This window comes from Macrobrachium nipponense, chromosome 26 (genome assembly GCF_015104395.2).
Source record: "Macrobrachium nipponense isolate FS-2020 chromosome 26, ASM1510439v2, whole genome shotgun sequence".
NCBI lineage: Eukaryota > Metazoa > Arthropoda > Malacostraca > Decapoda > Palaemonidae > Macrobrachium > Macrobrachium nipponense.
The window spans coordinates 58,181,674-58,205,273 of NC_087215.1; the positions used below are offsets into that span (position 1 = coordinate 58,181,674).

At 43.9% G+C, this 23,600-nt stretch overlaps 2 protein-coding genes across 2 annotated transcripts in view; one reads left to right on the plus strand and one right to left on the minus strand.

The window, feature by feature from the left end:
- LOC135200301 (pescadillo-like) overlaps positions 1-23,600 on the minus strand; it is a 151,671-nt gene that overhangs the window by 15,536 nt on the left and 112,535 nt on the right. The gene's annotated exons all lie outside the window — the stretch shown is intronic.
- Positions 1-23,600, plus strand: part of LOC135199915 (pescadillo homolog) — a 34,111-nt gene that overhangs the window by 2,580 nt on the left and 7,931 nt on the right. Inside the window, exons 4-6 of the mRNA XM_064228036.1 lie at positions 16,608-16,757; positions 18,163-18,272; positions 18,461-18,780. Of these exons, the coding sequence (XP_064084106.1) occupies positions 16,608-16,757; positions 18,163-18,272; positions 18,461-18,780 (580 nt within the window). The remainder of the gene's footprint in view (positions 1-16,607; positions 16,758-18,162; positions 18,273-18,460; positions 18,781-23,600) is intronic.

A 23,600-nucleotide genomic window follows, 5' to 3' on the forward strand; every position in this document is an offset into this window, starting at 1 on the left:
GGCGCCTTCTAGACGCTACACAGGACGATCGGCAGGCCGTTCTCCAGGACGCTAGACAGGACGCTTGGCAGGAAGTTCGCCAGGACGCTCAGGCCTCCTTTCAAGACGCTTTCGGGGATTCTGAACAAGAATTTTTACCCCCAGACACTTTGTTACGCGCTCAGGCACGTATGCCAGCGAAGAGAGGTAAAGACGCTTCTCGGGCAGGTGGGACTGCCGCGGAAGACGCTCGTCCGCCTCAGGACGCTCTTCCATCAGCGAGCAGTAAGCGTCAGAAAGAAGACAGCAGTGATAAGGCTGCAGCTTGCAAGGAGAGGGGTCCTTTGATCTTGCCAAGAACCGGCAATAGGACGCCTTCGCCTGACAGACGTTCTCCTCTTCCGTTGAGAGAAGAAGGAGAACTGGGTAGTTCGGCTGAGTCGGGTGAAGATGAACCTGCTACAGCCCCTTCTACCTCGGATTACAAAGTCCTAGTCAGACTTTTGAGGTCTTCTTTTGAGGACAAATTTCAGCCCGCAGCTCCCAAGTCTCCTCCTTCACAGTTTTCTTCATCGAAAACGGGGAAAATCCCGGAGTTCGTAGAGATGAAGACTTCTCTATCGACGAAACGTGCTTTCAAGAAGCTCCAGGACTGGATGTTAAGAAGGAGAGACCAAGGCAAGACGACCTTCGCCTTGCCTCCTACTAGACTTAGTGGTAAAGGAGGCATTTGGTATAAGACCAAGGACGAAGTGGGAGTTCGTATCCCTTCGTCGGCTCAAGGGGATTTCTCCAGCCTGGTAGACTTACAGAGGAGGTCAGTTTTACCCTCTGCCAAGGTAACTTGGACCGCGTCGGAGACAGACCATCATCTGAAAGGTCTGCTTAGGACGCTGGAAGTCTTCAACTTCCTTGATTGGTGCTTGGGAGTTCTGGATTTACAAGCGAGAAGCCCAGAATCTCTTAGTCTGGGGGAGCTGTCCAGCGTGTTAGCATGTATGGACAAAGCCGTCAGGGATGGTTCGGAAGAGCTAGTGTCTCACTTTGGGACAGCTTTGTTAAAAAAGAGAGCTTTGCTGTGCAACTTCACAGCTCGGTCAGTGACGCCAGCTCAGAAAGCGGACTTGTTGTTTTCGCCTCTTTCGAACCATCTCTTCCCCCAGACTTTGGTAAAGGACCTAACGAACAGCCTACAAGAGAAGGCTACTCAGGATCTTTTGGCCCAGTCTACAAGACGGTCGGCCGGACCTTCAACATCTTCGGCTGCAGTTCGTCCGCCGAAGAAAGTAAAGCCCTTTCGTGGGGCTCCCCCCTCGAGAGCAGCTCCTCGAGGGAGAGGGTTTTCACGAGGAAGAGCTTCTCTTAAACCAAAGCCTTCCAAGTGAAAAGCATGTCCTTCAGACACCAGTCGGAGCCAGACTGAAGTATTTTGCGGGAGCGTGGAGAGAGAGAGACACGGACTCTTGGTCCCTCAAGATCGTGGAGCAGGGGTACAAGATCCCCTTTTTAGATCTTCCTCCTCTTTCTACGACTCCCAGAGACCTTTCTCCATCCTACCAAGGAGAAAAGAAGAAAGTCTTGTTCGATCTCCTTCAACAGATGATCGACAAAAGAGCGGTGGAACAAGTCGCGGACCTGCGGTCGCCAGGTTTCTACAACAGAATCTTCCTAGTGCCAAAGCAGTCGTCAGGGTGGCGTCCAGTTCTAGATGTAAGCAGGCTCAATCTTTTCGTGGAAAAAGATAAAATTCACGATGGAGAACGCCTCATTCTGTTCTGGGAGCCTTGAGACCGGGCGACTGGATGGTATCCTTGGACTTGCAGGACGCGTACTTCCACATCCCGATCCACCCTCTTTCAAGAAAATATCTAAGATTTGTCTTGAACAACAAAGTTTGGCAGTTCAGAGCGATGTGCTTCGGACTGACCACGGCTCCGATGGTGTTCACAGTAGTGATGAAGAACGTAGCGAGATGGCTACACTCTTCGGGAAATAAGAGTTTTCCCTATACCTCGACGACTGGCTGATCAGGGCGTCGTCGAGAGAGAAGTGTCTGAAGGACTTGCAGTTCACTTTAGCCTTAGCGAAGTCCCTGGGACTTCTGGTCAACCTCGAAAAGTCGCATCTGACCCAACACAGTCCATCGTGTATCTGGATTCAGATGGATTCAGTGGCTTTTCGAGCGTTTCCGTCCCAGGAACGTCAGCAGCTAGGCTTGAGAAAAGATTCTCAAGCCTTTTCTAAGGAGGGAGACTTGCTCGGCGAGGGAATGGATGAGTCTGCTGGGGACCATTTCCCTCGCTGGAAAAGTTCGTTTCCTTGGGAGACTGCACATCAGGCCTCTACAATTCTTCTTGGCAGGACGAGTGGAAGGCAAAAGACGATCTCGATGCAGTATTGAGGATTATCGATTTCGATCAAGAACCACCTAAGATGGTGGTTGGACCTCAGAAGCTGCAAGAGGGTGTGTCCTTAAGTCTTTTTGAGCCCAGACCTAGTGGTTATTTTCAGACGCTTCCATCACAGGATGGGGAGCAACACTAGGGGGGAAGGAAGTGTCAGGCTCCTGGAGAGGTGAACAGGTAGCCTGGCATATAAATGTAAAAGAACTGGCAGCAGTATTTCTGTCCCTGCAGTTCTTCGAGAAGAGTTTGAAGAACAAGGTTGTTCAGATAAACTCGGACAATACCACAGCACTCGCTTATTTAAAGAACCAGGGAGGTACACACTCCAGGACGTTGTACTCCCTAGCGAGAGAGATTCTGCTGTGGGCGAAAAGGAAACAGGTAACGATCCTGACGAGATTCATTGCAGGTGTGCAAAACGTCAGGGGCAGACCTTCTCAGTCGTCGGGACCAAGTCCTTCCGACGGAATGGACCTTGCACGAGGACGTTTTGTCGAGACCTATGGACGCTGTGGGACGTCCACTGGTAGACTTGTTCGCAACGTCAAGGAACAAGAGACTTCCTCTTTACTGCTCCCCGGTCCCTGGATCCAGAGGCAATCGCGGTGGATGCGTTGCTGTGGAATTGGACGGGCCTGGACCTTTATGCCTTCCCACCATTCAAGATTCTGGGGGAAGTCATGAGGAAGTTTGCGGCCTCGGAAGGGACAAGGCTAACCCTGATCGCTCCGATGTGGCCAGCAAGAGATTGGTTCACAGAGGTCATGTCTTTCCTGGTAGACTTTCCAAGGACATTGCCCTGGAGGAAAGATCTACTCAAACAGCCGCACTTCGAAAGGTTTCACAAAAAACCTCTCCGCTCTGAGTCTGACTGCGTTCAGACTATCGAAAAGTTGGCCAGAGCGAGAGGTTTTTCGAAGCAGCTGCGAGAGCAATCGCACATGCGAGACGTGCTTCCACAAGAGCTGTTTACCAGTCGAAGTGGGCTTCCTTCAGGGCATGGTGCAAAAAGGAAGGAGTTTCCTCTTCCTCGACCTCTGTGAACCAGATAGCTGATTTTCTGCTATTTCTCAGAAATGTGCAGAAATTAGCGGTCCCTACAATCAAGGGATATAGAAGCATGTTGTCAGCGGTTTTTAGGCACAGAGGCCTAGACCTGTCTGACAACAAGGATATTCATGACCTTTTGAAGTCTTTCGAGACCTCGAAGGTGCCGCAAATGAGACCACCTTCATGGAATCTGGATGTAGTCCTGAAATTCCTTATGTCAAACTCTTTCGAACCGCTTCAGACAGCGTCTCTTCGGAATCTGACAAGGAAGGCTCTTTTCCTAACTTCTCTTGCGACGGCTAAGAGAGTTAGTGAATTCAAGCGTTTAGCAAGTTAATGGGCTTCAAAGGGGACAATGCTGTCTGCTCGTTGAACCCATCTTTCTTGGCAAAGAATGAAAATCCTTCGAACCCTTGGCCGAAGACTTTTGAAATCAAAGGTATGTCAAGTCTGGTGGGGCCAAGAGCCAGAGAGAGTCCTTTGCCCGGTAAGGGCTCTCAAGTTCTACGTGCATAGAACTAAGAGGGTTAGAGGTCCCTCAGGTAACCTCTGGTGCTCTGTGAAGAGGCCAGAGTTACCTTTATCAAAGAATGCAGTGGCTTTCTTTCTAAGGGACACCATTCGGGAGGCTCATTCATCTTTCCAGAAGACTGATTTGAGCCTCTTCCGAGTAAAAGCGCACGAAGTACGAGCCGTCGCTACCTCTCTTGCCTTCCAAAAGAACATGTCAATCAAGGACATCCTCGATTGTACCTTTTGGAGGAGCAACTCCGTCTTCGCCTCACATTACCTAAGGATGTGAAAGAACGATCTATGACGATTGCAATGCACTGGGGCCATACGTTTCTGCGGACACAGTATTGGGTCGGAAGTAGCTCTTTCCCTATTCCTTAGTTAGGTTAAGTTAGGTGGTGTTGTTTTTTAGGTTGTGGTGAGTCTTATGTGAAGATCTCCCATCCATTAGCTAGTTTAAGGGTTTGTGTATAGTTGGTCAGGTGGTGGTCAGTTGCTTCGTTGCCCTCATTTGTATGGCTCGATGATCTTGTCACGCTGAGGTCTCGCACCCGTTGACAGATCATCCAGAGCGCACCAGCACTACAGGTCTCCACCTGGCTGGCAACTCTGTAATTAAGCAAAAGCAGCCTTACGTGACAGTAATCACATAGTCTACTTTGCAAACAGGTAAGGAACCAAGATGTATATCATCTACTTATTGTTAGTTTCCCAAAAAATCCTATTCTGTCTGTTCCCACCATCCGAAGGTGTGATTCAGCTATATATATATCTGTCAGGTAAGTGGCATGAACAAAATGTTATTGTTATTATACAATTAAGTTTGTTCATACTTACCTGGCAGATATATATAATTAAAGTGCCCGCCCTCCTCCCTCAGGAGACAGAGGCATTAATAAAAATATGAATAGAAAATGGGAATGGTTCCTGATATCCGCCTCCAGCGGCGGGAATGGGTACTACCACCTGGCCGCCCACTGCGTGTGCGCGAGTTTTGAAATTTCTGTCGGACGTCAGAAAATACAGCTATATATATATCTGCCAGGTAAGTATGAACAAACTTAATTGTATAATAAACAATAACATTTTTACACTGCAGTGATGCTAACCCAGAGTAGAAAGTCTGCCTACTGTGAGCCATGCCAAAACCATTGTAGCTATACCACTGCCCCTGTGGAATTAGGCTCATGTTAGCATGCTTTGTATTTTCCCTCTTTGATAGACTTTATTTTTTCCCTTGTTCTCTGTCTGTCTAACTGTCGTACCATTTTTAACTCTTCTCCAATTTTCATCTCATACATAAAAGTAAATTCTATATAAGAGTAAGAGTAATTTCATAGTCTGGTTGGTTTGGTTGAACTACTCAAGATTATCTATGTTGTAAGCCAAGAATTAGTTTTGGAATAAGGTGCCAGCAGACTAAGGTTTATATACGTAGTCGATCCTCATTAAACCAGACCCCTTGAATCTGGAAATCGGATGAGATGGACACCAAAGGTGGTCAACTAATTTAAAATACGTATGTGCATCCATAATTTAAGATGGTTACTATTCCTCCGCTCGTCATGTACCATTTTCCTTCTTATTTACCAAAGGTAAATACAAAACTTTTCTTTTATATATTTATTTTTTATATGCAGTTCTATATTTATACTGTGCTCAATTAAAATGCCTTTGACTCTTAGCTGATTTAACTTGCACACGGCATGTACAGTCATTATGACGCAGTATTTGCCTGGAAGGGAAGTACTGTAGCCAGTCACTGAACATTAACATTTACTGTTTACCCATCTGCTGTCTGACTGGTAGCTACAGTTCAATGCCTTGTATGTTTTTAGGAAAGAAATATGTGACAAAAGTAAATTTTACAAAGACAAAAGCTTAGTTACTGAATGAATTTTGTTTTGAAGGTATGTCAGTGCAGCATTACTAAATATCTTTAGAAACAAAAGAAAAACAAAATATTTTGTTGCTAAAGAATCTGTGAACCAACAATTTTGCACTCAAAGTAATGAGAAGGAATTCATTCTATTCTTCATTAATCAGTAATACTTACACTATTAAAATCTATGTTTTGTCCGATACGTAATACAAACCCTCGGTCCTTTAACATAGGAAGGTAACTAGCGGCAGCTGGGACGGTCGTAAGCTTCGAACAAGGGGAGAACGGTAGTTAACTGCTTGTCCGATCGTGCGCGCGCCCGCGCGCCCGAGAGGTGAAGAATCACTTTTGCTTTCGGCCCGCGGGTGTGAAGGGACGTGTTCGTCATCGCTCTCTGCCCGCTTCATCGTCGTATGCTTTGTTTATATTGTCTTTTTTACTAATGGTTTGGTTTGACTTGAAAATGAAACTGTAAGTACACTGTTTTCATTTTCATTACTTAATATGAATCAACATGGAACTATCGCCGTAGAGACGGCGATTTCCGCTCTTTTCATGAATTGAACCTTGAATTATGTCTCGGTGCGAGGGCGGGCGCACTCGCCGCCGAGTCATGTATTTTGGGCGAAAGTGTGTAATTGAAAGATGTAAGTACACTTTTTCATTATATTTTTGCCCTGTGCGTTCGTTGCCGAGAGCTTGATTGCGCTCGGCAAGAGCCTCTTATTTTGTATGAATAGAATGCAATGAAAGTGGATTCGCAAATGCAGTTTTCTTTTCATTTTCATTTATTAATTGCATCAAATTTAATTTTGGATCAATTTCCGCTCTTACCCGGGAATTAATCCTTACGATTTATTGCTGTGAAGTGAAAATAGCAAGTGCAGTATTGTTCATTTTCATATATATTTTATGATAGCATCATATATTGGATCAAGTTTCCGTCTTACCGGGAATTGTTTTTTCCCTCTTTAAGTTCTATGAAGTGAATCGCAAGTGCACTACTCTGTTTCATTTTCATATTACTTTTCACTGCTGTGCGGGGTAGGGGAAGCGAAGGTCTGCCAGGAAGTCGTCGGAAAGCTCTCCCGCGACTCCCTTGGTATCCGATTCTTCGTCTTCTTTCCTGCCCCCCCGCTCAGCTTCCTCTAGTTTATTTTGTTTTTGGGGTCTTCCTTCCGTTCGGGTGGGGCATGTCTCCCCCCCACCGTGCGCGAGGGAAACCCCTCTTTACTAATCTGTCTGTGCTACCGCAGGTGCTACATCCGTGGGAGACGACCTTGGACAGGTATGGACCACTGCGACTGCAGGGCGTGCCTAGCATCCACGATCTGCTGCAGAGTCTAGCGAGGTCTGGGGCGGTGACCTTGGAGTGGTCTCCACTACAACCTTCACGGCCGCTTATGCTGCTTACCCCCGCTGGTCTACACTCCCCCACCCATGCTGTGTCGGTGACGCCGTCTGGCGCTTCTAGGGCCGGTCGCCGCCGTACCGAGGAGGGTATGCCGCCGCCGCCTGTGTTTTTCTTCGTGTTGCCTGCCCCAGACTTCCGCTGTTCCAGCAGCTCGCCCTGGACCGACCGCCAGTACCACGCTGGCTGCCGATGATTCTACGAGGCGATGGCTGGGCCTGCCGTACCTGTCGCTGATGTGGTTCCCGCTACTGGCTTGGCTGTCCCTTCTGTGTTACCGCTGCCGCTGTTCCTGCCGCTCCTGAGTGGTTGCTGTTCCTGTCGCTCCTGGTTCCTGCGCATGGTCCATGTGGTCTGCCCAGGTGTGTCTTCCCAGTCCCAGGTCCTTCCGGACAGGTGCAGTCGGGCCGTGTTGCTTCGGCAATAGGCCCGACTCTGGCCTAGATGGAGGACCTGACGACTGTCCTGCGTGAGCTGACGAAGAAGAGGAAGGTGTCATCTTCGTCTTCGTTTCTGTTGCTGCCTCTCCCTTCGACTTCTAAGGCCCATAAGCCGAAGAAGAAGAAGGCTGCTCCCTCCCCTAGAAGTCTCCTTCGGGAACTTCTAAGGGCCCGTCCCACCGATGGTGGGACGGGGGGGTCCTTCTGCTGGTCCTCCTGCTCCTTCGGGAGCGGGGCCCGTCTCCCCCTTCCGTAAGGAAGAGATAGACGGGACCAGAGGAGTATCGGTTAGCTCTGGTACTTCCTCGCCTGGTGCTAGCGGCGATGCCGCTACGCCAGGTTCCGGCTCGGTCTCTCGTTCGCGGGAGATCCCGAGTGTAACGCTCTCCCTCGGGAGACCGTGCAGCCAAAGTTTCGGCGCCAGAGTTCGCTCGGCGCCAAGACCACGGCACGGAGCAGAAGGCTGGCGAGAACCGCTCAGGTGACTCTCGCCAGGCCAGCGCCGCTCTCGCAGCGACCAGCTGGTAACCGGGTTTTGTTATTCCCCCTAAGAAGACTCCTTCGGGAACTTCGAAGGGCTCGTCACATTCCGGTGTGACGGGGGGGTTCTTTCTGCTGGTCCTCCCGTTCCTTCGGGAACGGGGGCCCGTCTCCCCTTCTGAGAAGAAGAAGAAGACGGGGACCAAGGGTGTCGCTGGCTACCGCTGGTACACCCTCGCCTGGTCTTGGCAGCTCTGCTGCTAAGCCAGGTACCGGCTCGGTTTCTCGTCCGCAGAGAAGTTCCGAGTGTACGATCTCCTTCGGGTACCGTGCTTGCAAAGTTAAGACGCCTGAGTTCGCTCAGCGTCATGACCGAGGCACGGAGCAGAAGACTGTCGAGAGCCGCTCAGGTGACTCTCGCCAGGCCAGCGGCGCTCTCGCAGCGACCAGCCGGTACCTCGGGTGGACGTGACGGTCTCTGACCGGCCCACGGGTGGAGGCTGGGAAGAGGTCCCCCAGGTCCCCTCGACGACGGTACCAGCCTCGGCTGGCACCAGCGGTTTGACGTGCCGCGAGGACGCTCACCGGTCTCACGGCGAAAGCGAGCTCTGCAGGTCACCTGACCGCCGTCCCACAGTGCCGGGCGGATACGTGACAGCAGCAGCTCGTCTGACGCACGGGACCGGGGGGTCGACGTGCTCAGTCGAGCCGCTCGCCACAGGTGAGCGGCCTACGGCCAGGCCTGCAGATCCATCCCCACCGCGGGTTGGTGATCGGCTGCAGCCCCCCACGTACGCTGGTCCTGCCAGCGAGCGGGGGGGAGCGTCAGGTCTGTCTCTCCACTACCTTCAACTTCCTCGGGCTACACCGGGAAGAGCGAGGTAGCTAGGAGTGATCGTGAGAGGGCGCCGCTCACGATCCCGTCACGACGCCGCACGTGCCACGTATGGTCTTAGGACCAACCAGGACGTACGCGCAAGTGATTGGAGGCGACCGTCAGGGGGAGAGTGGGTAGCGTCAGTTCTGTCTCTCCGATACCTTCAACTTCCTCGGCATACGCCAGGAAGAGCGAGGTATATAGGAGTGATCGTGAGAGATGCGCCGTCACGATCCCGTCACGACGCCGCACGTGCCAGGTTGGTCTTAGGACCAACCAGGACGTACGCGCAAGTGATTGGAGGCAACCGTCAGGGATCTGTTGCTGGTCCTTCTTCTGAAGGAGGAGGGTCCTGGGAGCTGCTCTTGTTGGAGGGACTGGACGGTCCTACTCCTCAAGACGCTGTAACTTCCGAGATTCAGAGTACCTTTACCCAGGTTATTGCACTGCTTCGTCAGCACAACGACCGGGGGGAAGGATCGCCGCTCCCACCAGCAGAGCCCATGTCTCTGCTCGAGTCGTTTTGGGGCCCGAGAGGGAACCCAAAACCGACGGTGGGTATGCCGCGATCGGAGCTTGCCGATTCTGTCTTGAACCAGAGTCTCTCGTCTCCGGACAAGAAGGCTCTCTCAGTTCTGGCCGGTCGATCAAGCTACTTCCACCTCCTCTACTGCGACAGCGGCGTTTCTACGTGTCTTCGGACACCGTATTTAAATACTCCTTCGGTCCTCCTGAGAGGTTTCGACCTCGACGAGGACTGGAATGAGTCGGAGGACGGTATCGGCTCTCTCCTGTCAGGTGTCGATCAGCCCCACCCAGACGACGTTCACAGTGGCGGCAGCCTTACCTACAGTGAGAGTTCGTAACCTCCTCGGGAAAACGTTTTCTCCCGATACGTTTTCCCAGACTCTGAGAGGCCATCGCCGCAAGGCGATGGCTGCTCCTACTCTTCTCCAACTGCTAGTTCCACTGGGGAAGGCGAGCGAGTATCCAATTCCTCCCCCATTCCTTCTCTCCTTACGGCTACGAGGGAAAGGGGAAGGATCCTACAGAGATTTCTCTGTAGGATCCCACGTTGTGGGACTGCGCTACCAGGGGGACCTTCGGGTCCTACCTGACGTAAGCCCCGGTCGTTGAGGAGGGATCCTGCCCCATTCTCGATTTCTACGGGAATCGAGAGGACCACCAGCCGATATCGTTTGACGAATTCGGTGGGGGTTTCGCAGACTGCTTAGAATTCTACGGAATTTCTAGCGCATTCAGAGTGTTAGAGTTTCTTACGATCTCCAAACACTTAGGCGAGACCACGGTCCAAAGTGAGCGAGACGAGAATCCCCGATATGTTACACGATAATCGGGAACCTCGCCTATGCTCGAATTCCTGGAATTTCTAGCATTAGGAAGAAGACTGCTGCTGAAAGAAGACTATCTCACAGTAGGCGACCAACCTGGAATAGAGAAGAACGGACGGGAATATCCAGTTTGGCTTGAACTATCGCTTAGTATTCTGTTCACCATTGAAGCTTTCCTTCGAGGAAGACTTCTCCTTCACTCTCTTTAATAGAGAACGAAGGTGGTCGATCTCCAATCCTTATTTTGTTTCTTGAAGGAAAGAATTTAGGATGGAGATCGTTGTTCAGAATCCTACAAATATACTACGTATATTAACCTCCGCGACATGATTCTGCTAAGCAGTTGAATGGTCCGAGGGGTAGGCGCATATCCTGGTTATTTTACGGATTGCGACTTAGACGAAAAGTATTCTAATTGAACTGCAAACCGGGTTGCCTGCAACCTCCCAGGAGTTTCCAGTTTCAATTTTATATACTTATGGTGTTGTCACAACACCACCATTTAAGCTTTTATATTTACCGAAATTCGTTTCGTCTTAAATATAATTGCTCGAGCATATCTTTTTATGCTCGGTGGTTCTAGCCGAACGCATTCCTTCGTGGAAAGGATTACTTGGCAACTCAGGATGACGAGTCAGCGACAGCTACTGCGTATTGAATTGCCCGAGGCATTTCAGTATCAGCTGCCGCTTTGAGATAGACGGTTGTTTGTCTTTCTCACCTGTTTTGATTGAATAACAACCGTATCTCCTGCCCAACAATCACGGACTTAAGTCTCTGATTAACGGGGATTCTCGCATACATGAATGACCATCTACTGCTGAGAACGCTAAGTATTCATCGTCTTCGGTATTGCGAGAATTTTAAACAGAGATATCTATTCGACTCTCATCTTTCTGTTTACCGCACGGTAACAGAATTCTGTAATAGTCTCTTGCTGCATCGTATCCCGATAATGCGAATGATTTTTGCGGAATCTGAGTTTGTCCTCAAAATATCTTGTATTCGGAGGTGTACAATTGTTCATTGTCACCCCACCCCGGATTAGCAGATGTATTGAAAGACATCGCCTACTCCCACACCTGCCAGCTCCTACTTCCAAACGTTCAGCCCATGAGAAGCAGTTCTTCAGCGGCTTCTCCCCTGTGTTTCAATTACTGAATAACGCCCCGCTTTCATTGCACAACGAACAGCAATGAAATGGCGGTTAGCGTTTTCAGTCATTGTAAGCACAGGTTTAGAATCTTGAGATTCCTTCTCTCGATTCAGCTGGAAGACGTAGGTTGCATTCATTGCCTACCTTCGTCTTCAACGTCACATAGTGTTGTTTCTCCTTAAGCTGAGATTCAACGTCTATGAGATTTTTCTTGCCATCAGGGACCTCGGTCTTTTGAAGGCAATTGACTTTCGCCTTTGAGCTTATGCATTAAGAGAATCATCGCCGCGCCGTCCCCGGCATCGGTGACTAACAAATATTTTATTTGTTTGGTCTCTCAGCATAACTCTTTAAAGGCGAAGGTCACGTGACTTACCGGATGCTTGGACAACTTGCCTCTACTGATTCCGAACCAGTCAGTCGGCAGCTGTCAGAGCGCCCCAGTCAGTTACGAACTATGCTGTGGACTTAGTTCGGTTGTTCCAGAGCAATCATTACTTCGTCTTAATAGCTTGTCAGTATGAGTACTGTACATAACCAAAGTCGAGAAGAGGGATAGGTCATACGACTATTCCTTCTTTTCGTCTTAGGTAACTGCATGACTTCTCTGAGAAGTCAAGCACAAAGGGATGGGGATTTGTGACGCTCGATTTCGTACCGATCTTCGTAGCGAAGACTCAGAACCCTTCGGTAACTGACGATTGGTTCGAGTCCTTCACAATACCCTCCCTAATGGACTTCACCGCCTCCGATACGAAGGCTATGCTCTTTGTCCTGTGAAGGTGCGACGGAGCTGTCCTGAAGAAACTCGACACCCAGGATGAGTGTGGACGCCTCTTCATCATTCTCTCGCGTTCCGCAAGAACTTCTCCGTGGCGCAGGTAATGAAGGCAGGCGCCTGGTCCAACCGGACCGCATGCACCTCCTTCTACCTTCAGGATATTGCCCACAGTTCCTTGGATCTTTTTCCTTAGGAACCGTGGTGGTTGCTCAACACGTTGTGTAGTTAACCCAGACCTCGCAGGCTGAACAGCATCGAGTCCTGGTGTGACCGTAAGAATGGATGAGGAATGAGAGTGTGACTGGCTCCTCTTCCCATCTTTTTCTTCCCTCTACCTTTGGGTAGAGGGACACGGTCGTCACCCTGCTGGGTAAGGACGAGATGCAGGTGACTACTCAATAGAGCACCATCCTATCCCTTTCAGTAGGGATAGGAGTAAATATCCACCACTTTCCTCCAACAAGGGGGAGGAATGGGAAGTGTATGCCAAATTGAGACAAACCCATCATTTTATGATTGTCTCTTGCAAAAACAGGAACAAGTTCTTGCTTGCTGGTACGAAGAGATACGCTTGCCTCTCTCTTAGTACTTGGCCCAGAGTCTGACCATTGATCCTGCGGTGCACACCCCGATCAATCGGACAGAGGTTTGGATCCCTCCCTTGCTCTTACGACCAGGGAGGCACTCCAGGGTTGGACGAACACCAGTCTGTTCACCAAAAAGACTCAGATTGCCTCCCACCAAGAAGTGAGTCTTCCTATTGTTAAAGGACCGAGGGTTTGTATTACGTATCGGAAACAAATGACAATTTGTCGAAAATTGCACTTTTCCTAACATATAACAAAACCTGAGGTCCTTTACATTATAGTCCCACCTACATGCCACCCCTCACTCTGCAACCTTTTTGCATGGGCCTTAAAGCAAAAAGTGATTCTTCACCTCTCGGGCGCGCGGCGCGCGCACGATCGGACAAGCAGTTAAACTACCGTTCTCCCCTTGTTCGAAGCTTACGACCGTCCCAGCTGCCGCTAGTTACCTTCCTATTGTTAAAGGACCTCAGGTTTTGTATAGTTAGGAAAAATGCAATTTTCGACAAATTGTCATATTGTATTAAACACATGCCCTTGTCATTTATGTCATTGTCAGCTTCACGGTATCAAAATGTGCTTTCTATTGCCTTATGTATTGTTAAAATTCAGAAGTTTAATTTATGTACACTTAAGCCCTCTTACGCCGAAGCGGTAAAAAAAAAAAAATAAAAAAAAATTGTCTCCCGTGTGCGGAGGTGTTTCAGAGTGAGCGCCAGAAAGCGGAAAAAAATATTTTTTTTCAAAAAATCACAGCGCGCTTAGTTTTCAAGATTAAGAGTTCATTTTGGCTCCTTTTTTTGTCATTGCCTGAAGTTTAGTATGCAAACCATCAGAAATGCAAAAAAATTATCATAATCATATATAAATAATGCGATATCTGATAGCGCAAAAACTAAATTTCATAGTATAATTGTATTCAAATCGCGCTGTCACAAAACAGTTAAAGGTAACAAGTTACTTTTTTTTCGTTGTAATGTACACTAAATTGCGATCATTTTGATATATAACACATTGTAAAACGATAAAAGCAACACAGAGAAAATATTATCACAAAATAACGCATGAATTTGTAACTCTCAGACATAAACAAATATTTTGTTTCAAAAAATTCACCAATAAATTTATAAATATTTGTCATAGAGACTTCCAATTTCTTTTAAAATGAAGACAAATAATTCAATATTACTATACTGTAAGAGTATTAGCTTACAATTGCAGTTTTCGACCATATCTGACGAGTTAAAGTTGACCGAATGTCAAATTTTTTTTTTATATATATATTTTTTTTATATGCAATTATTTTGGAAATAAGAAAAAGCTACAACCTTCAAATATTTTTTGTTTTATTCTACATGAAATTGTGCACATTTTCATATATAAAACTCTATGAAATGCCTAATTATGAAACGGAGCAAATATTCCGAGAATGGTACGTACGCATTTCTGAGATTTGTGGCGGAGAATCCGCGGGCGGAGGGAAGGAAAGATTTTTTTTTTAATTCACCATAAATCTAAATATTTTGCTAGAGACTTCGAATTTGTTTCAAGATGAAGAAAAATTACTGAATATTACTAGACTGTAAGAGTTTTAGCTTACAATTGCGTTTTTTGACCATTCGGTAGAGTCAAAGTTGAACGAACGTGGTTTTTTTTTCTATTTATTGTGATTTATATGCAAATATTTCAAAAATGAGAAAAAAAGCTACAACCTTCAATTATTTTTTGTTGTATTCTACATGAAATTGCACATTTTTCATATATAAAACTTTTATGTAAACGGCTAATTTAAAATGGTGCAAACATTACCACAATCGCACGTATGATTTTTTCGGAAGAGTTACCGCGCGGACGTAAAGAAAATGTTATTTTTTTCATAAATTCACCATAAATCGAAATATTGTGCTAGAGACTTCCAATTTGTTGCAAAATGAAGGTAAATGCTTGAATATTAGTAGAATATAGCGTTTTAGCTTAGCAATTGCGTTTTTTCTCGGAACCATTTCGGTAGAGTCAAAGTTTGACCGTCCGGTTGAAATTGAAATTTTGGCAATTATCGTTATTTATATTGAAAATATCTCAAAACTGATAAAAGCTACAAACCATGGGTTGTTTCTAGTGTATTGGCGCATGAAATTGCGCACATTTCCATATATAAAACTTTATATAACGGCTAATTTTAAAATGATGCAAACATTACCACAATCGCATGTATGATTTTTTTCGGAAGAGTTACTGCGCGGACATAAGGAAAAAGTTTTTTCATAAATTCACCATAAATCGAAATATTGTGCTAGAGACTTCCAATTAGTTGCAAAATTAAGGTAAATGATTGAATATTACTAAAATAAGAGTTTTAGCTTACAATTGCGTTTTTCGACCATTTCGGTAGAGTCAAAGTGACCAAAGGTTGAAATTTTGGCAATTATCGTTATTATAGAAAATATCTCAAAACTGATAAAAGCTACAATCATGAGTATTTTATTGTTGTATTCTACATAAAAATGCGCACATTTTCATATATAATACTTCATGTAACAGCTAAATTTAGACAATGGTACAAAAATTATGTCAAAGTGACAAAATAATTTCCGAGATGTGTCACAGATACTTTTTAGTGCGGCAAGAAAGAAATTCACGCTTGCGCGCCTGCGTAACGATTGTAAACAAAACAACACCTTGATCCATGAACTCCCAGCATCCCCCAAGGCGCGTGATTCAAAAGTTTTAGGCTGGTAGGCCTATAAGTATTTTTCCGCAAATTTTAAAAAAAACTTTTGTAAGTTGACGTAAAATACAATCAGTCGGCACACGGGAGACAAAAAATGTTGACGTAAAATACGTCCAGTCGGCGTAAGAGGGTTAATTATATTTTTGTGTTTAGCAGAATGTTTTTGTTGAAAACTAAATGTGTTGGTGAACATTTGGTCTTAATTGTCCCACCATTTTATTATTGATGATCATAATTATCTCACATTCATGTAACATTATAATATAAAGGAAAAAAATATGTTTTTGCTGCAATAGTGATGTCTGATTATGCTCCTGATCCCACAGTTCCAAAATCTGAATAATTTCATAAACCAAAACACATCTGGCCTCAAAGATTTCAGGTAAAGGATTGTGTACCTGTAATCTAATGTCATTATCTTACTTTTCAGTTTAGAGACTCAACTTTTTTTTTTACTTAACAATTATGCGTTCATGTCCTGGCCTAGGCATGTACATATGCGGCTGAATTCTATTATTTTTGTCATGTTTTATTCTTCATTTTTCATCTGTTACTATGATGTTTATTTCAAATGTTTCTACATTGGTTGATTAGTCATATTCTTTATAAAAATCATGAAATACGTACAGTACATTTATAGGTATAAATAGGTATCACCGGTTAAACTGGACAGTCAGCTAAGATGGACACCCAGGCCCCCCTATTAGTCTGTCTTATCGAGGGTTGAATGTAGTACTTTTTTGAAAGGTTCATTTATTTTTTGTTTTCAATGAAAGTTTCCAGAATTAGCAATTTTGAGGAAAACTGCATGAATTTTGATAGATTAATACTAAGTGGATTGTAGCGAATAAGTAATATACCAACCTGTGTGGAAATGAGAGATTTATACATTATGTACTGTATTATGAATGTGTATTCAATTTGTGATCTTTGTATCTCTATTTATTTTCTGCTGTTTTACAGGAAGAAAGTGTGCAGAATGTGAAAATGGCAATGGATGAAGAGGAAAAGCTAAACAAATTCAAGAATCTTTTCAAGAATATGAAATTCTTTTTGGGGAGGGAAACTAACATGGAGTCACTCACCTTTGTTATCAAATCTTTTGGTGGACAGGTAAGTGAAGTTAATTATTGGCATATGTAGTAGTTCATAGAGATATGAAAATAAAATTAAAAATAAGGGTTGCAAAGTAATGTGGAAATTTTTTTTGGTAAAGTAGTCTTCCTAGAATGTATATTGTATTTCGTTGATATGTATAGTAATTGTTCTAATGAAATGACAAGATCTTATGACATCCATGGAAACATGAAACTGTGTGTGTGTGAGAGAGAGAGAGAGAGAGAGAGAGAGAGAGAGAGAGAGAGAGAGAGAGAGAGAGAGAGAGAGAGAGAGAGCGCAGTGGAATCTCCATACACTTTTAAGAATAGACAAGGTGACAAAGTTTTATGCAATTTTTACAGTGCTCCAGTTTTTATAATGTTTAAGAACAAAGTCTTCATGAGAGCCCTTTGAGAGTGCAAAAATGTCTTAATGGTGTCATTAAACGACTTTATAAAAATGGCAATATGTCTATTGTTCAGCCCAAGAAAATTTCAAGTGGGTCAAATGAGAATGGCTGACATTTGGCAAAAGAGGAAATAAGTCCACAACACAGTACACATTTTGTCCAATAATGGCAGATGTTATTGTACTGTCACCATAGTTTGTATTTCAAGCATTTATGAGATATTTCATATTTATTCTAAAGAATCAGGAGAAATTGGAATGTATCAGTAGAAGGCATTACTTGAGAAAAAGCCCTACTTCGTAGTTACTGAAACAAATTCATGAAAATCAAGGAAAGCGCATATTTGCTACTAATCTTCGCTTTAAATTCCCTCTGTACAAATAGGTTTTTCTTTTCTTTTCAAGTAGATTATAACAATGACAAGGTTGTAAATAAAATTATAATCATGGGAAAATTTGGTTGCAAAATTGCCCGAGTTTAGCAAGGAGAAAATGTCAGTTAAGACAAAGCCAGCCTAAGTTACCAAAGGATAAAATGTCTGGTTTGGTTTTTAAGACAAAACCAATGTTATATCAGATTGAACCCCAACAAAACTAGACAAAAACAAAGAAGTTTTTAAGATTTTAAGAGAAATGTCTTTTCTGATGTGAACAACAACTTTAGTTGGCAAAACACACTGACCAAGAAGTAAACCTAAGGGTTAAGAAACTATGCTCACATCAGGATTATTATTATTAAATAGTTTAACCAGACCACTGAGCTGACTATGAGTCCTATGAGAGCTGATAGTCAGCTCAGTGGTCTGGTTAAACTATGTTGATAATAATAATTCTGATGTCAGCATAGTTTTTTTAACCCAACCTAGGTTTACTTCTTGGTCAGTGTGTTTTGCCAACTAAAGTTGTTGCACATAGACCCTTAGTATGTACTCAGGAAAATATTATGGAGAAACAAACAAGTGTATTCCAGTCATATCCATATAGAAAATTAAATATTACATGTCTCCCCCAGGTGTCATGGGACGAAGCTGTTGTGAAGGTTTCTATGTACCCAGAATCAGATGAAACCATCACACATCAGATTACTGATCGTCCAAATGTGGAGAGAAAATATCTCTCAAGGTAATGTTGATAACTGGATTAATATTTTGTAGGATATGTTTCCTATTATGATAAGCAAGAAAATCATGGGAAAGTCTCATTGATTATTTGGATCATTAGACTCATTGTTTAGTGTTTGTTTCATTAGCCACACTGGAAGTTTGGTAAGATATGAATTATGCCCTAATTTCAGTTACTCTTTTATGCAGGTATTATGTGCAACCTCAGTGGATTTACGACTGTATCAATGATCGGATGTTCTTGCCAGTTCAAGATTATTTCCCCAGGAGTAACCTTCCTCCTCAAATGTCACCATTTGACATTGTTACTGATCTTTATGTTCCTCCCGAGAAGGGAAAAGCTGAAGCAATGAAAAGAGGTGATATTCCAGTTCATGCATTCCCCTCAAGCATGAACAGCAGTGATGAGGAGTCAGATCATGAAATAGTAGATGCGGTGATGAGGAAGCTGAAGTGGATGTGCCAGAAGAAGAGGGAGCCTGGAAATGCAGAAGAAGAGAAAGAACCAGGTTAGTTTTTTTATGATTTTGATTTTGACTTTTTGAAAGTGTATTGGAGTCCGTCAGATGAAAGTAAGAACAAACGGGAAAAAAAGAAGAAGTGGATTATAAATTCAAGGGTGGAAGATAATTTTTACATATTGCCCTAATTTTTATACTTAGATTAACATCTTTGGATAGGGTAGTCAACCTTTTGTAATTAATGTTGCTTTTATACAAGTAACTTAACAAATAATTACATAGCTATCATTTCATTTATTCGCCGTAGTTTAGATTCAAATTTCACGATAGTGGCACCAGTCTCTCCCCTTAGTGAGAGGGTTAGGAGCGACTTGCCAGACAATGCACATTCTGTTTCTGTGACTAATGGTGATATCTGATGTGGGCATCAGTATGCAAACTGAAAGTCAAGTAGGTTCAGTTGAAAACTTCAGGATAGGTTTTTCCTTGTTTTGTTGTTTACTGGAGTACTACATCAGTAGTTCTCTTGTACAGCGAGAATCAAATTACTTGCTTTTCATCTACCCCTTTGCCTGATGGTGTACTATAATGAAACATTGGTTTATCAAACTAATATTTACGTTTGTTGTGGACCTGATTTGTTCGATAATATTGTTTCAGTAACGATCTTACAATCTTTTGATTACCTCATCTTTACGATAATTAACATAAAATGTTGCCGAGATGAAAGACAAGTAGCACAATAATGTAAACATTGCATTCGCTATCATCATTATCGAGTAGCATAACAATGTAAACATTGCATTCGTTACCTGATCAATTTTGGTGTTGAACTTTAATTTCACAAGGCACTTATTGCAGGATTATTATTATTGTATTTCTGGTTTTTTTTTTTAGGTATTCACCCTCCCGTTTAATAGTGAATTTGCAGTCTATTGCTCACTACTGTTGCATTGCAGTCAATTTAAACACCACTTATCACATTTTCCATTCCAGAATTGTGTAAGTGAAAGGGTATAATGTAGCAGGAGATAATTTTAGCTATGACAGGCTTTCAGAGTGTGGTCTAGCTGTGATCCCAGTAAAGCAAGAATCAAATATGAATACCGTCTGAAGTGAAGATCATATAATGTGACAGGAGATAATTTTAGCTATGACAGGCTTTCAGAGTATTATCTAGCCGTGATCCCAGTAAAGCAAGAATAGAATATAAATACCTCGAAGTGGAGATCATACAAGAAGGAGAGTAAAAACTCTTCCATGTATATTGAAAAATCCCGTAGGGGGATTAGGGCCGTAAGGGCACTTCATTTGGTGCAATGTAGACATTACTTAAGGTTCTTTGCAGCGTCCCTTCGGCCCTTAGCTGCAACTACTTTCATTCCTTTTACTGCACCTCCAATCATTATCTTTTTTCCATCTTACTGTCCACCCTCTCCTAACAATTGTTTCATAGTGCAACCGTGAGGTTTTCCTCCTGTAACACCTTTCAAACCTTTTACTGTCAATTTCTGTTTCACTGCTGAATGGCCTTGGTTGCCCCAGTGCTTGACATAAGTGTTGCTTTAGCATGCCTACGTTGAGCTTGAATCGACACAGCTACTAACTAGCCCAACGGAACATTGTATGTCTAGTGCCAGTACTAGCTCACCTGGCACAGAACTATATTTGATATATCCTGTCTTTAGCCATATGCTTGACTCAAGGTTAAGTAATGCTTTATCATGCAGGTATCTGAGCATGCTGTTACTGTGCCCGAGTTTCCATTGGCACCGAGCGCCAAGTGGCCTCCTTAGCGAGCTCCCAGTGGTTGTCAAGCCAGCTCCCAGTGGCAGCTGAACATGAACACAGTTTAAGCTTCACAGGTGCCATCTTCAGATTGAATTGTTTTTCTGTGATACATGGGCTCTGTGTGCCAGATAACACTCGGCACCAGTTTCTTGTGTTTTTCTCTCCTGCTACTAGCCACTCTTTTTTTTTATCTAACTTGCTCATGCACCTGGCTCCTTTGCCCTCCTTCCCGTATCATTGTCAATTTGTGTTGGGCTTAGCCCCTGTGATAGTGAAGTGTTGTGCAGTGGAGGAGGTGGCTATTAGTCCCTCAATTCTCCTAGACAGAAGGTCCCTGTCAGACCCTCCAGCATCTGGGAGGAGGCAAACTGGAACTCCAAGGGAGGTCGGGGAGGTTACACACGAGTAGTGGAACCTGTTAATGGTCCCAGGTATTGACAGGTGCGAAGGGGAGGATGTAGCTATCTGGCCCTATCGGATACCCTAACCCAGTCCCTGTCAGACTCCCCTAAACTGGGAGGAGGCATACTGTCAGTTCTATGGGTTCCGATAGGGGTTTGCCCTGAATAGGTACCCCACAAGCAAACCTGTTGTCTGCATGGTTTTGTGATGGAAAAAAAAAAACCCCCAACCAATTACCCCAAGGACAAACCATTGGAGGAGTTTTATATATTGTGCTTGCCTAGACTTCCTATGTTACGGATCCCAGTGTGAACAAGTCCGCTTATCCCAGTGTGGGCAAAAGGGCTTTTTTTTGGGTCCAAGTAGTATATAGTTTTGGATCCTAGTGTGGACTAGTGGTGCTGGTGGCATTTTTCTGATTTATCTTAGCTGTTGAAAAGGCATGTCTCCCAGCTTTGGTGCATTAGTAACGTAGTTCTGAGCTCCTTAGACCAAGTTCAAGTCAACCACTGGTAAGGTGTCCAAGTGGATTTGCGCCCGTTGTCCTCAAGTGTTTTATACTCTGATGCCAGTCATGAACGTAGTTGGCGCTTCCGTGGTGCTTGTTGACCATTGAAAAGGCCTTTGAATGTAGATCTTGTTTCTCCACTCCTTTATATATGATACAGGGAATGGGAACATTGTCCCAAACTGAGTTGCAGTTTCCGGGACAGTGCTGGTGTCTTGGGTCTCCAGTATAATGTAGCTCCTAAGCTGTCTTACAGTAAGAAGAGTTTCGATGCCCAGCAGAGTCAGAACTCATAGTGATCCCAAGCATCAACTGTGAACCAAAAGTCTAGTGGCAACTGAAAACAGTATCCGAGTGCCCAGTGGCGCACGCCCACCCAGTACAAACCAGGCGCCCACAGTGGTAACCGAGTCTCCATTGGGATCCGAAAACCCTAGTGGCATCCAAGCACCCAGTGGCTTCTAAGCATATGGTGTTTTCCGAGTATCCGTTGATTGCCGAGTGCCCATGGGAGTCTAGCTCCCACTAGACTCTGAGCACCCAGTGGGATCCAGACTTGCTCTTGGGAGCACAGGACCCTATCCAACTTCGTTTGGATAATGTGACACTGAAAGAAACCCTTGATTAAGGATCAGGTCCCAGAAGGAGATCAACCTGATTTAGATCCTTCTTCAATATCTTCCGAGGAGGACTTTGAGCAAGAGCAACCTGCTTCTGCATATGCTTCTCTTTTAAAGTTTTGTCCTGTTTTGTTTTATTACCCATCACTGTTCACCCTAGCAGCTCCTACTTTGGGGTCTTTTCAAGTTACACAAATGGACCAGGATACTAATGGGAACAGCTTTGAAAGGATTCTTAATTAAAACTCTGATTCTCCTTAACATAATTTATTAACATTAATCGTATAGTACACAACTTAATCTAATCTTATCCTCTAATACCTAAGTAAACCTAACTTAACATTACTTACCCCGACCACTTAAGAACCCTAAACTTATTATCCTTAACCCTTTTACGCCGACTGGACGTATTTTACGTCAACATTTTTTGTCTCCCGTGTGCCGACTGGACGTATTTTACGTCGAGTTACAAAAGTTTTTTTTTAAATTCGCGGAAAAATACTTATAGGCCTACCAGCCTAAAACTTTTGGATCACGCGCCTTGGGGGATGCTGGGAGTTCACAGATCAAGGTGTTGTTTTATTTACAATCGTTACGCAGGCGTGCAAGCGCGAATTTCTTTCTTGCCGCACTAAAAAGTATCTGTGACACATCTCGGAAATTATTTCGTCACTTTGACATAATTTTTGTACCATTGTAAATTAGCCGTTACATGAAGTATTATATATGAAATGTGCGCATTTTTATGTAGAATACAACAATAAAATACTATGATTGTAGCTTTTATCAGTTTTGAGATATTTTCATATAAATAACGATAATTGCCAAAATTTCAAACCCTTCGTTCATCTTGACTACCGAAATGGGTCGAAAAACACATCGTAAGCTAAAACGCTAATATTCTAGTAATATTCAATCATTTACCTTAATTTTGCAACTAATTGGAAAGTCTCTAGCACAATATTTAGATTTCATGGTGAAATTTATGAAAAAAAAATAAAAAAAACTTTTTCCATACGTCCGCCTACGGTAACTCTTCCGAAAAAAAATCATACATGCGATTGTGGTAATGTTGCACCATTTTAAAATTAGCCGTTATATAAAGTTTTATATATGGAAATGTGCGCAATTTCATGCACAATACAACTAAAAAACAACCCATGGTTGTAGCTTTTATCAGTTTTGAGATATTTTCATATAATAACGATAATTGCCAAAATTTCAACCTCGGTCAACTTTGACTCTACCGAAATATGGTCGAAAAACAAAAGCAATTGTAAGCTAAACACTTATATTCTAGTAATATTCAAGCATTTACCTTCATTTTGCAACAAATTGGAAGTCTCTAGCACAATATTTCGATTTATGGTGAATTTATGAAAAAAATAACATTTTCTTTTACGTGCCGAAACGCGGTCCTCTTCCGAAAAAAATCATACGTGGCGATTGTGGTAATGTTTGCACCATTTTAAATTAGCCGTTACATAAAATTTTTATATATAAAAATGTGCGCAATTTCATGTAGAATACAACAAAAAAATAATGAA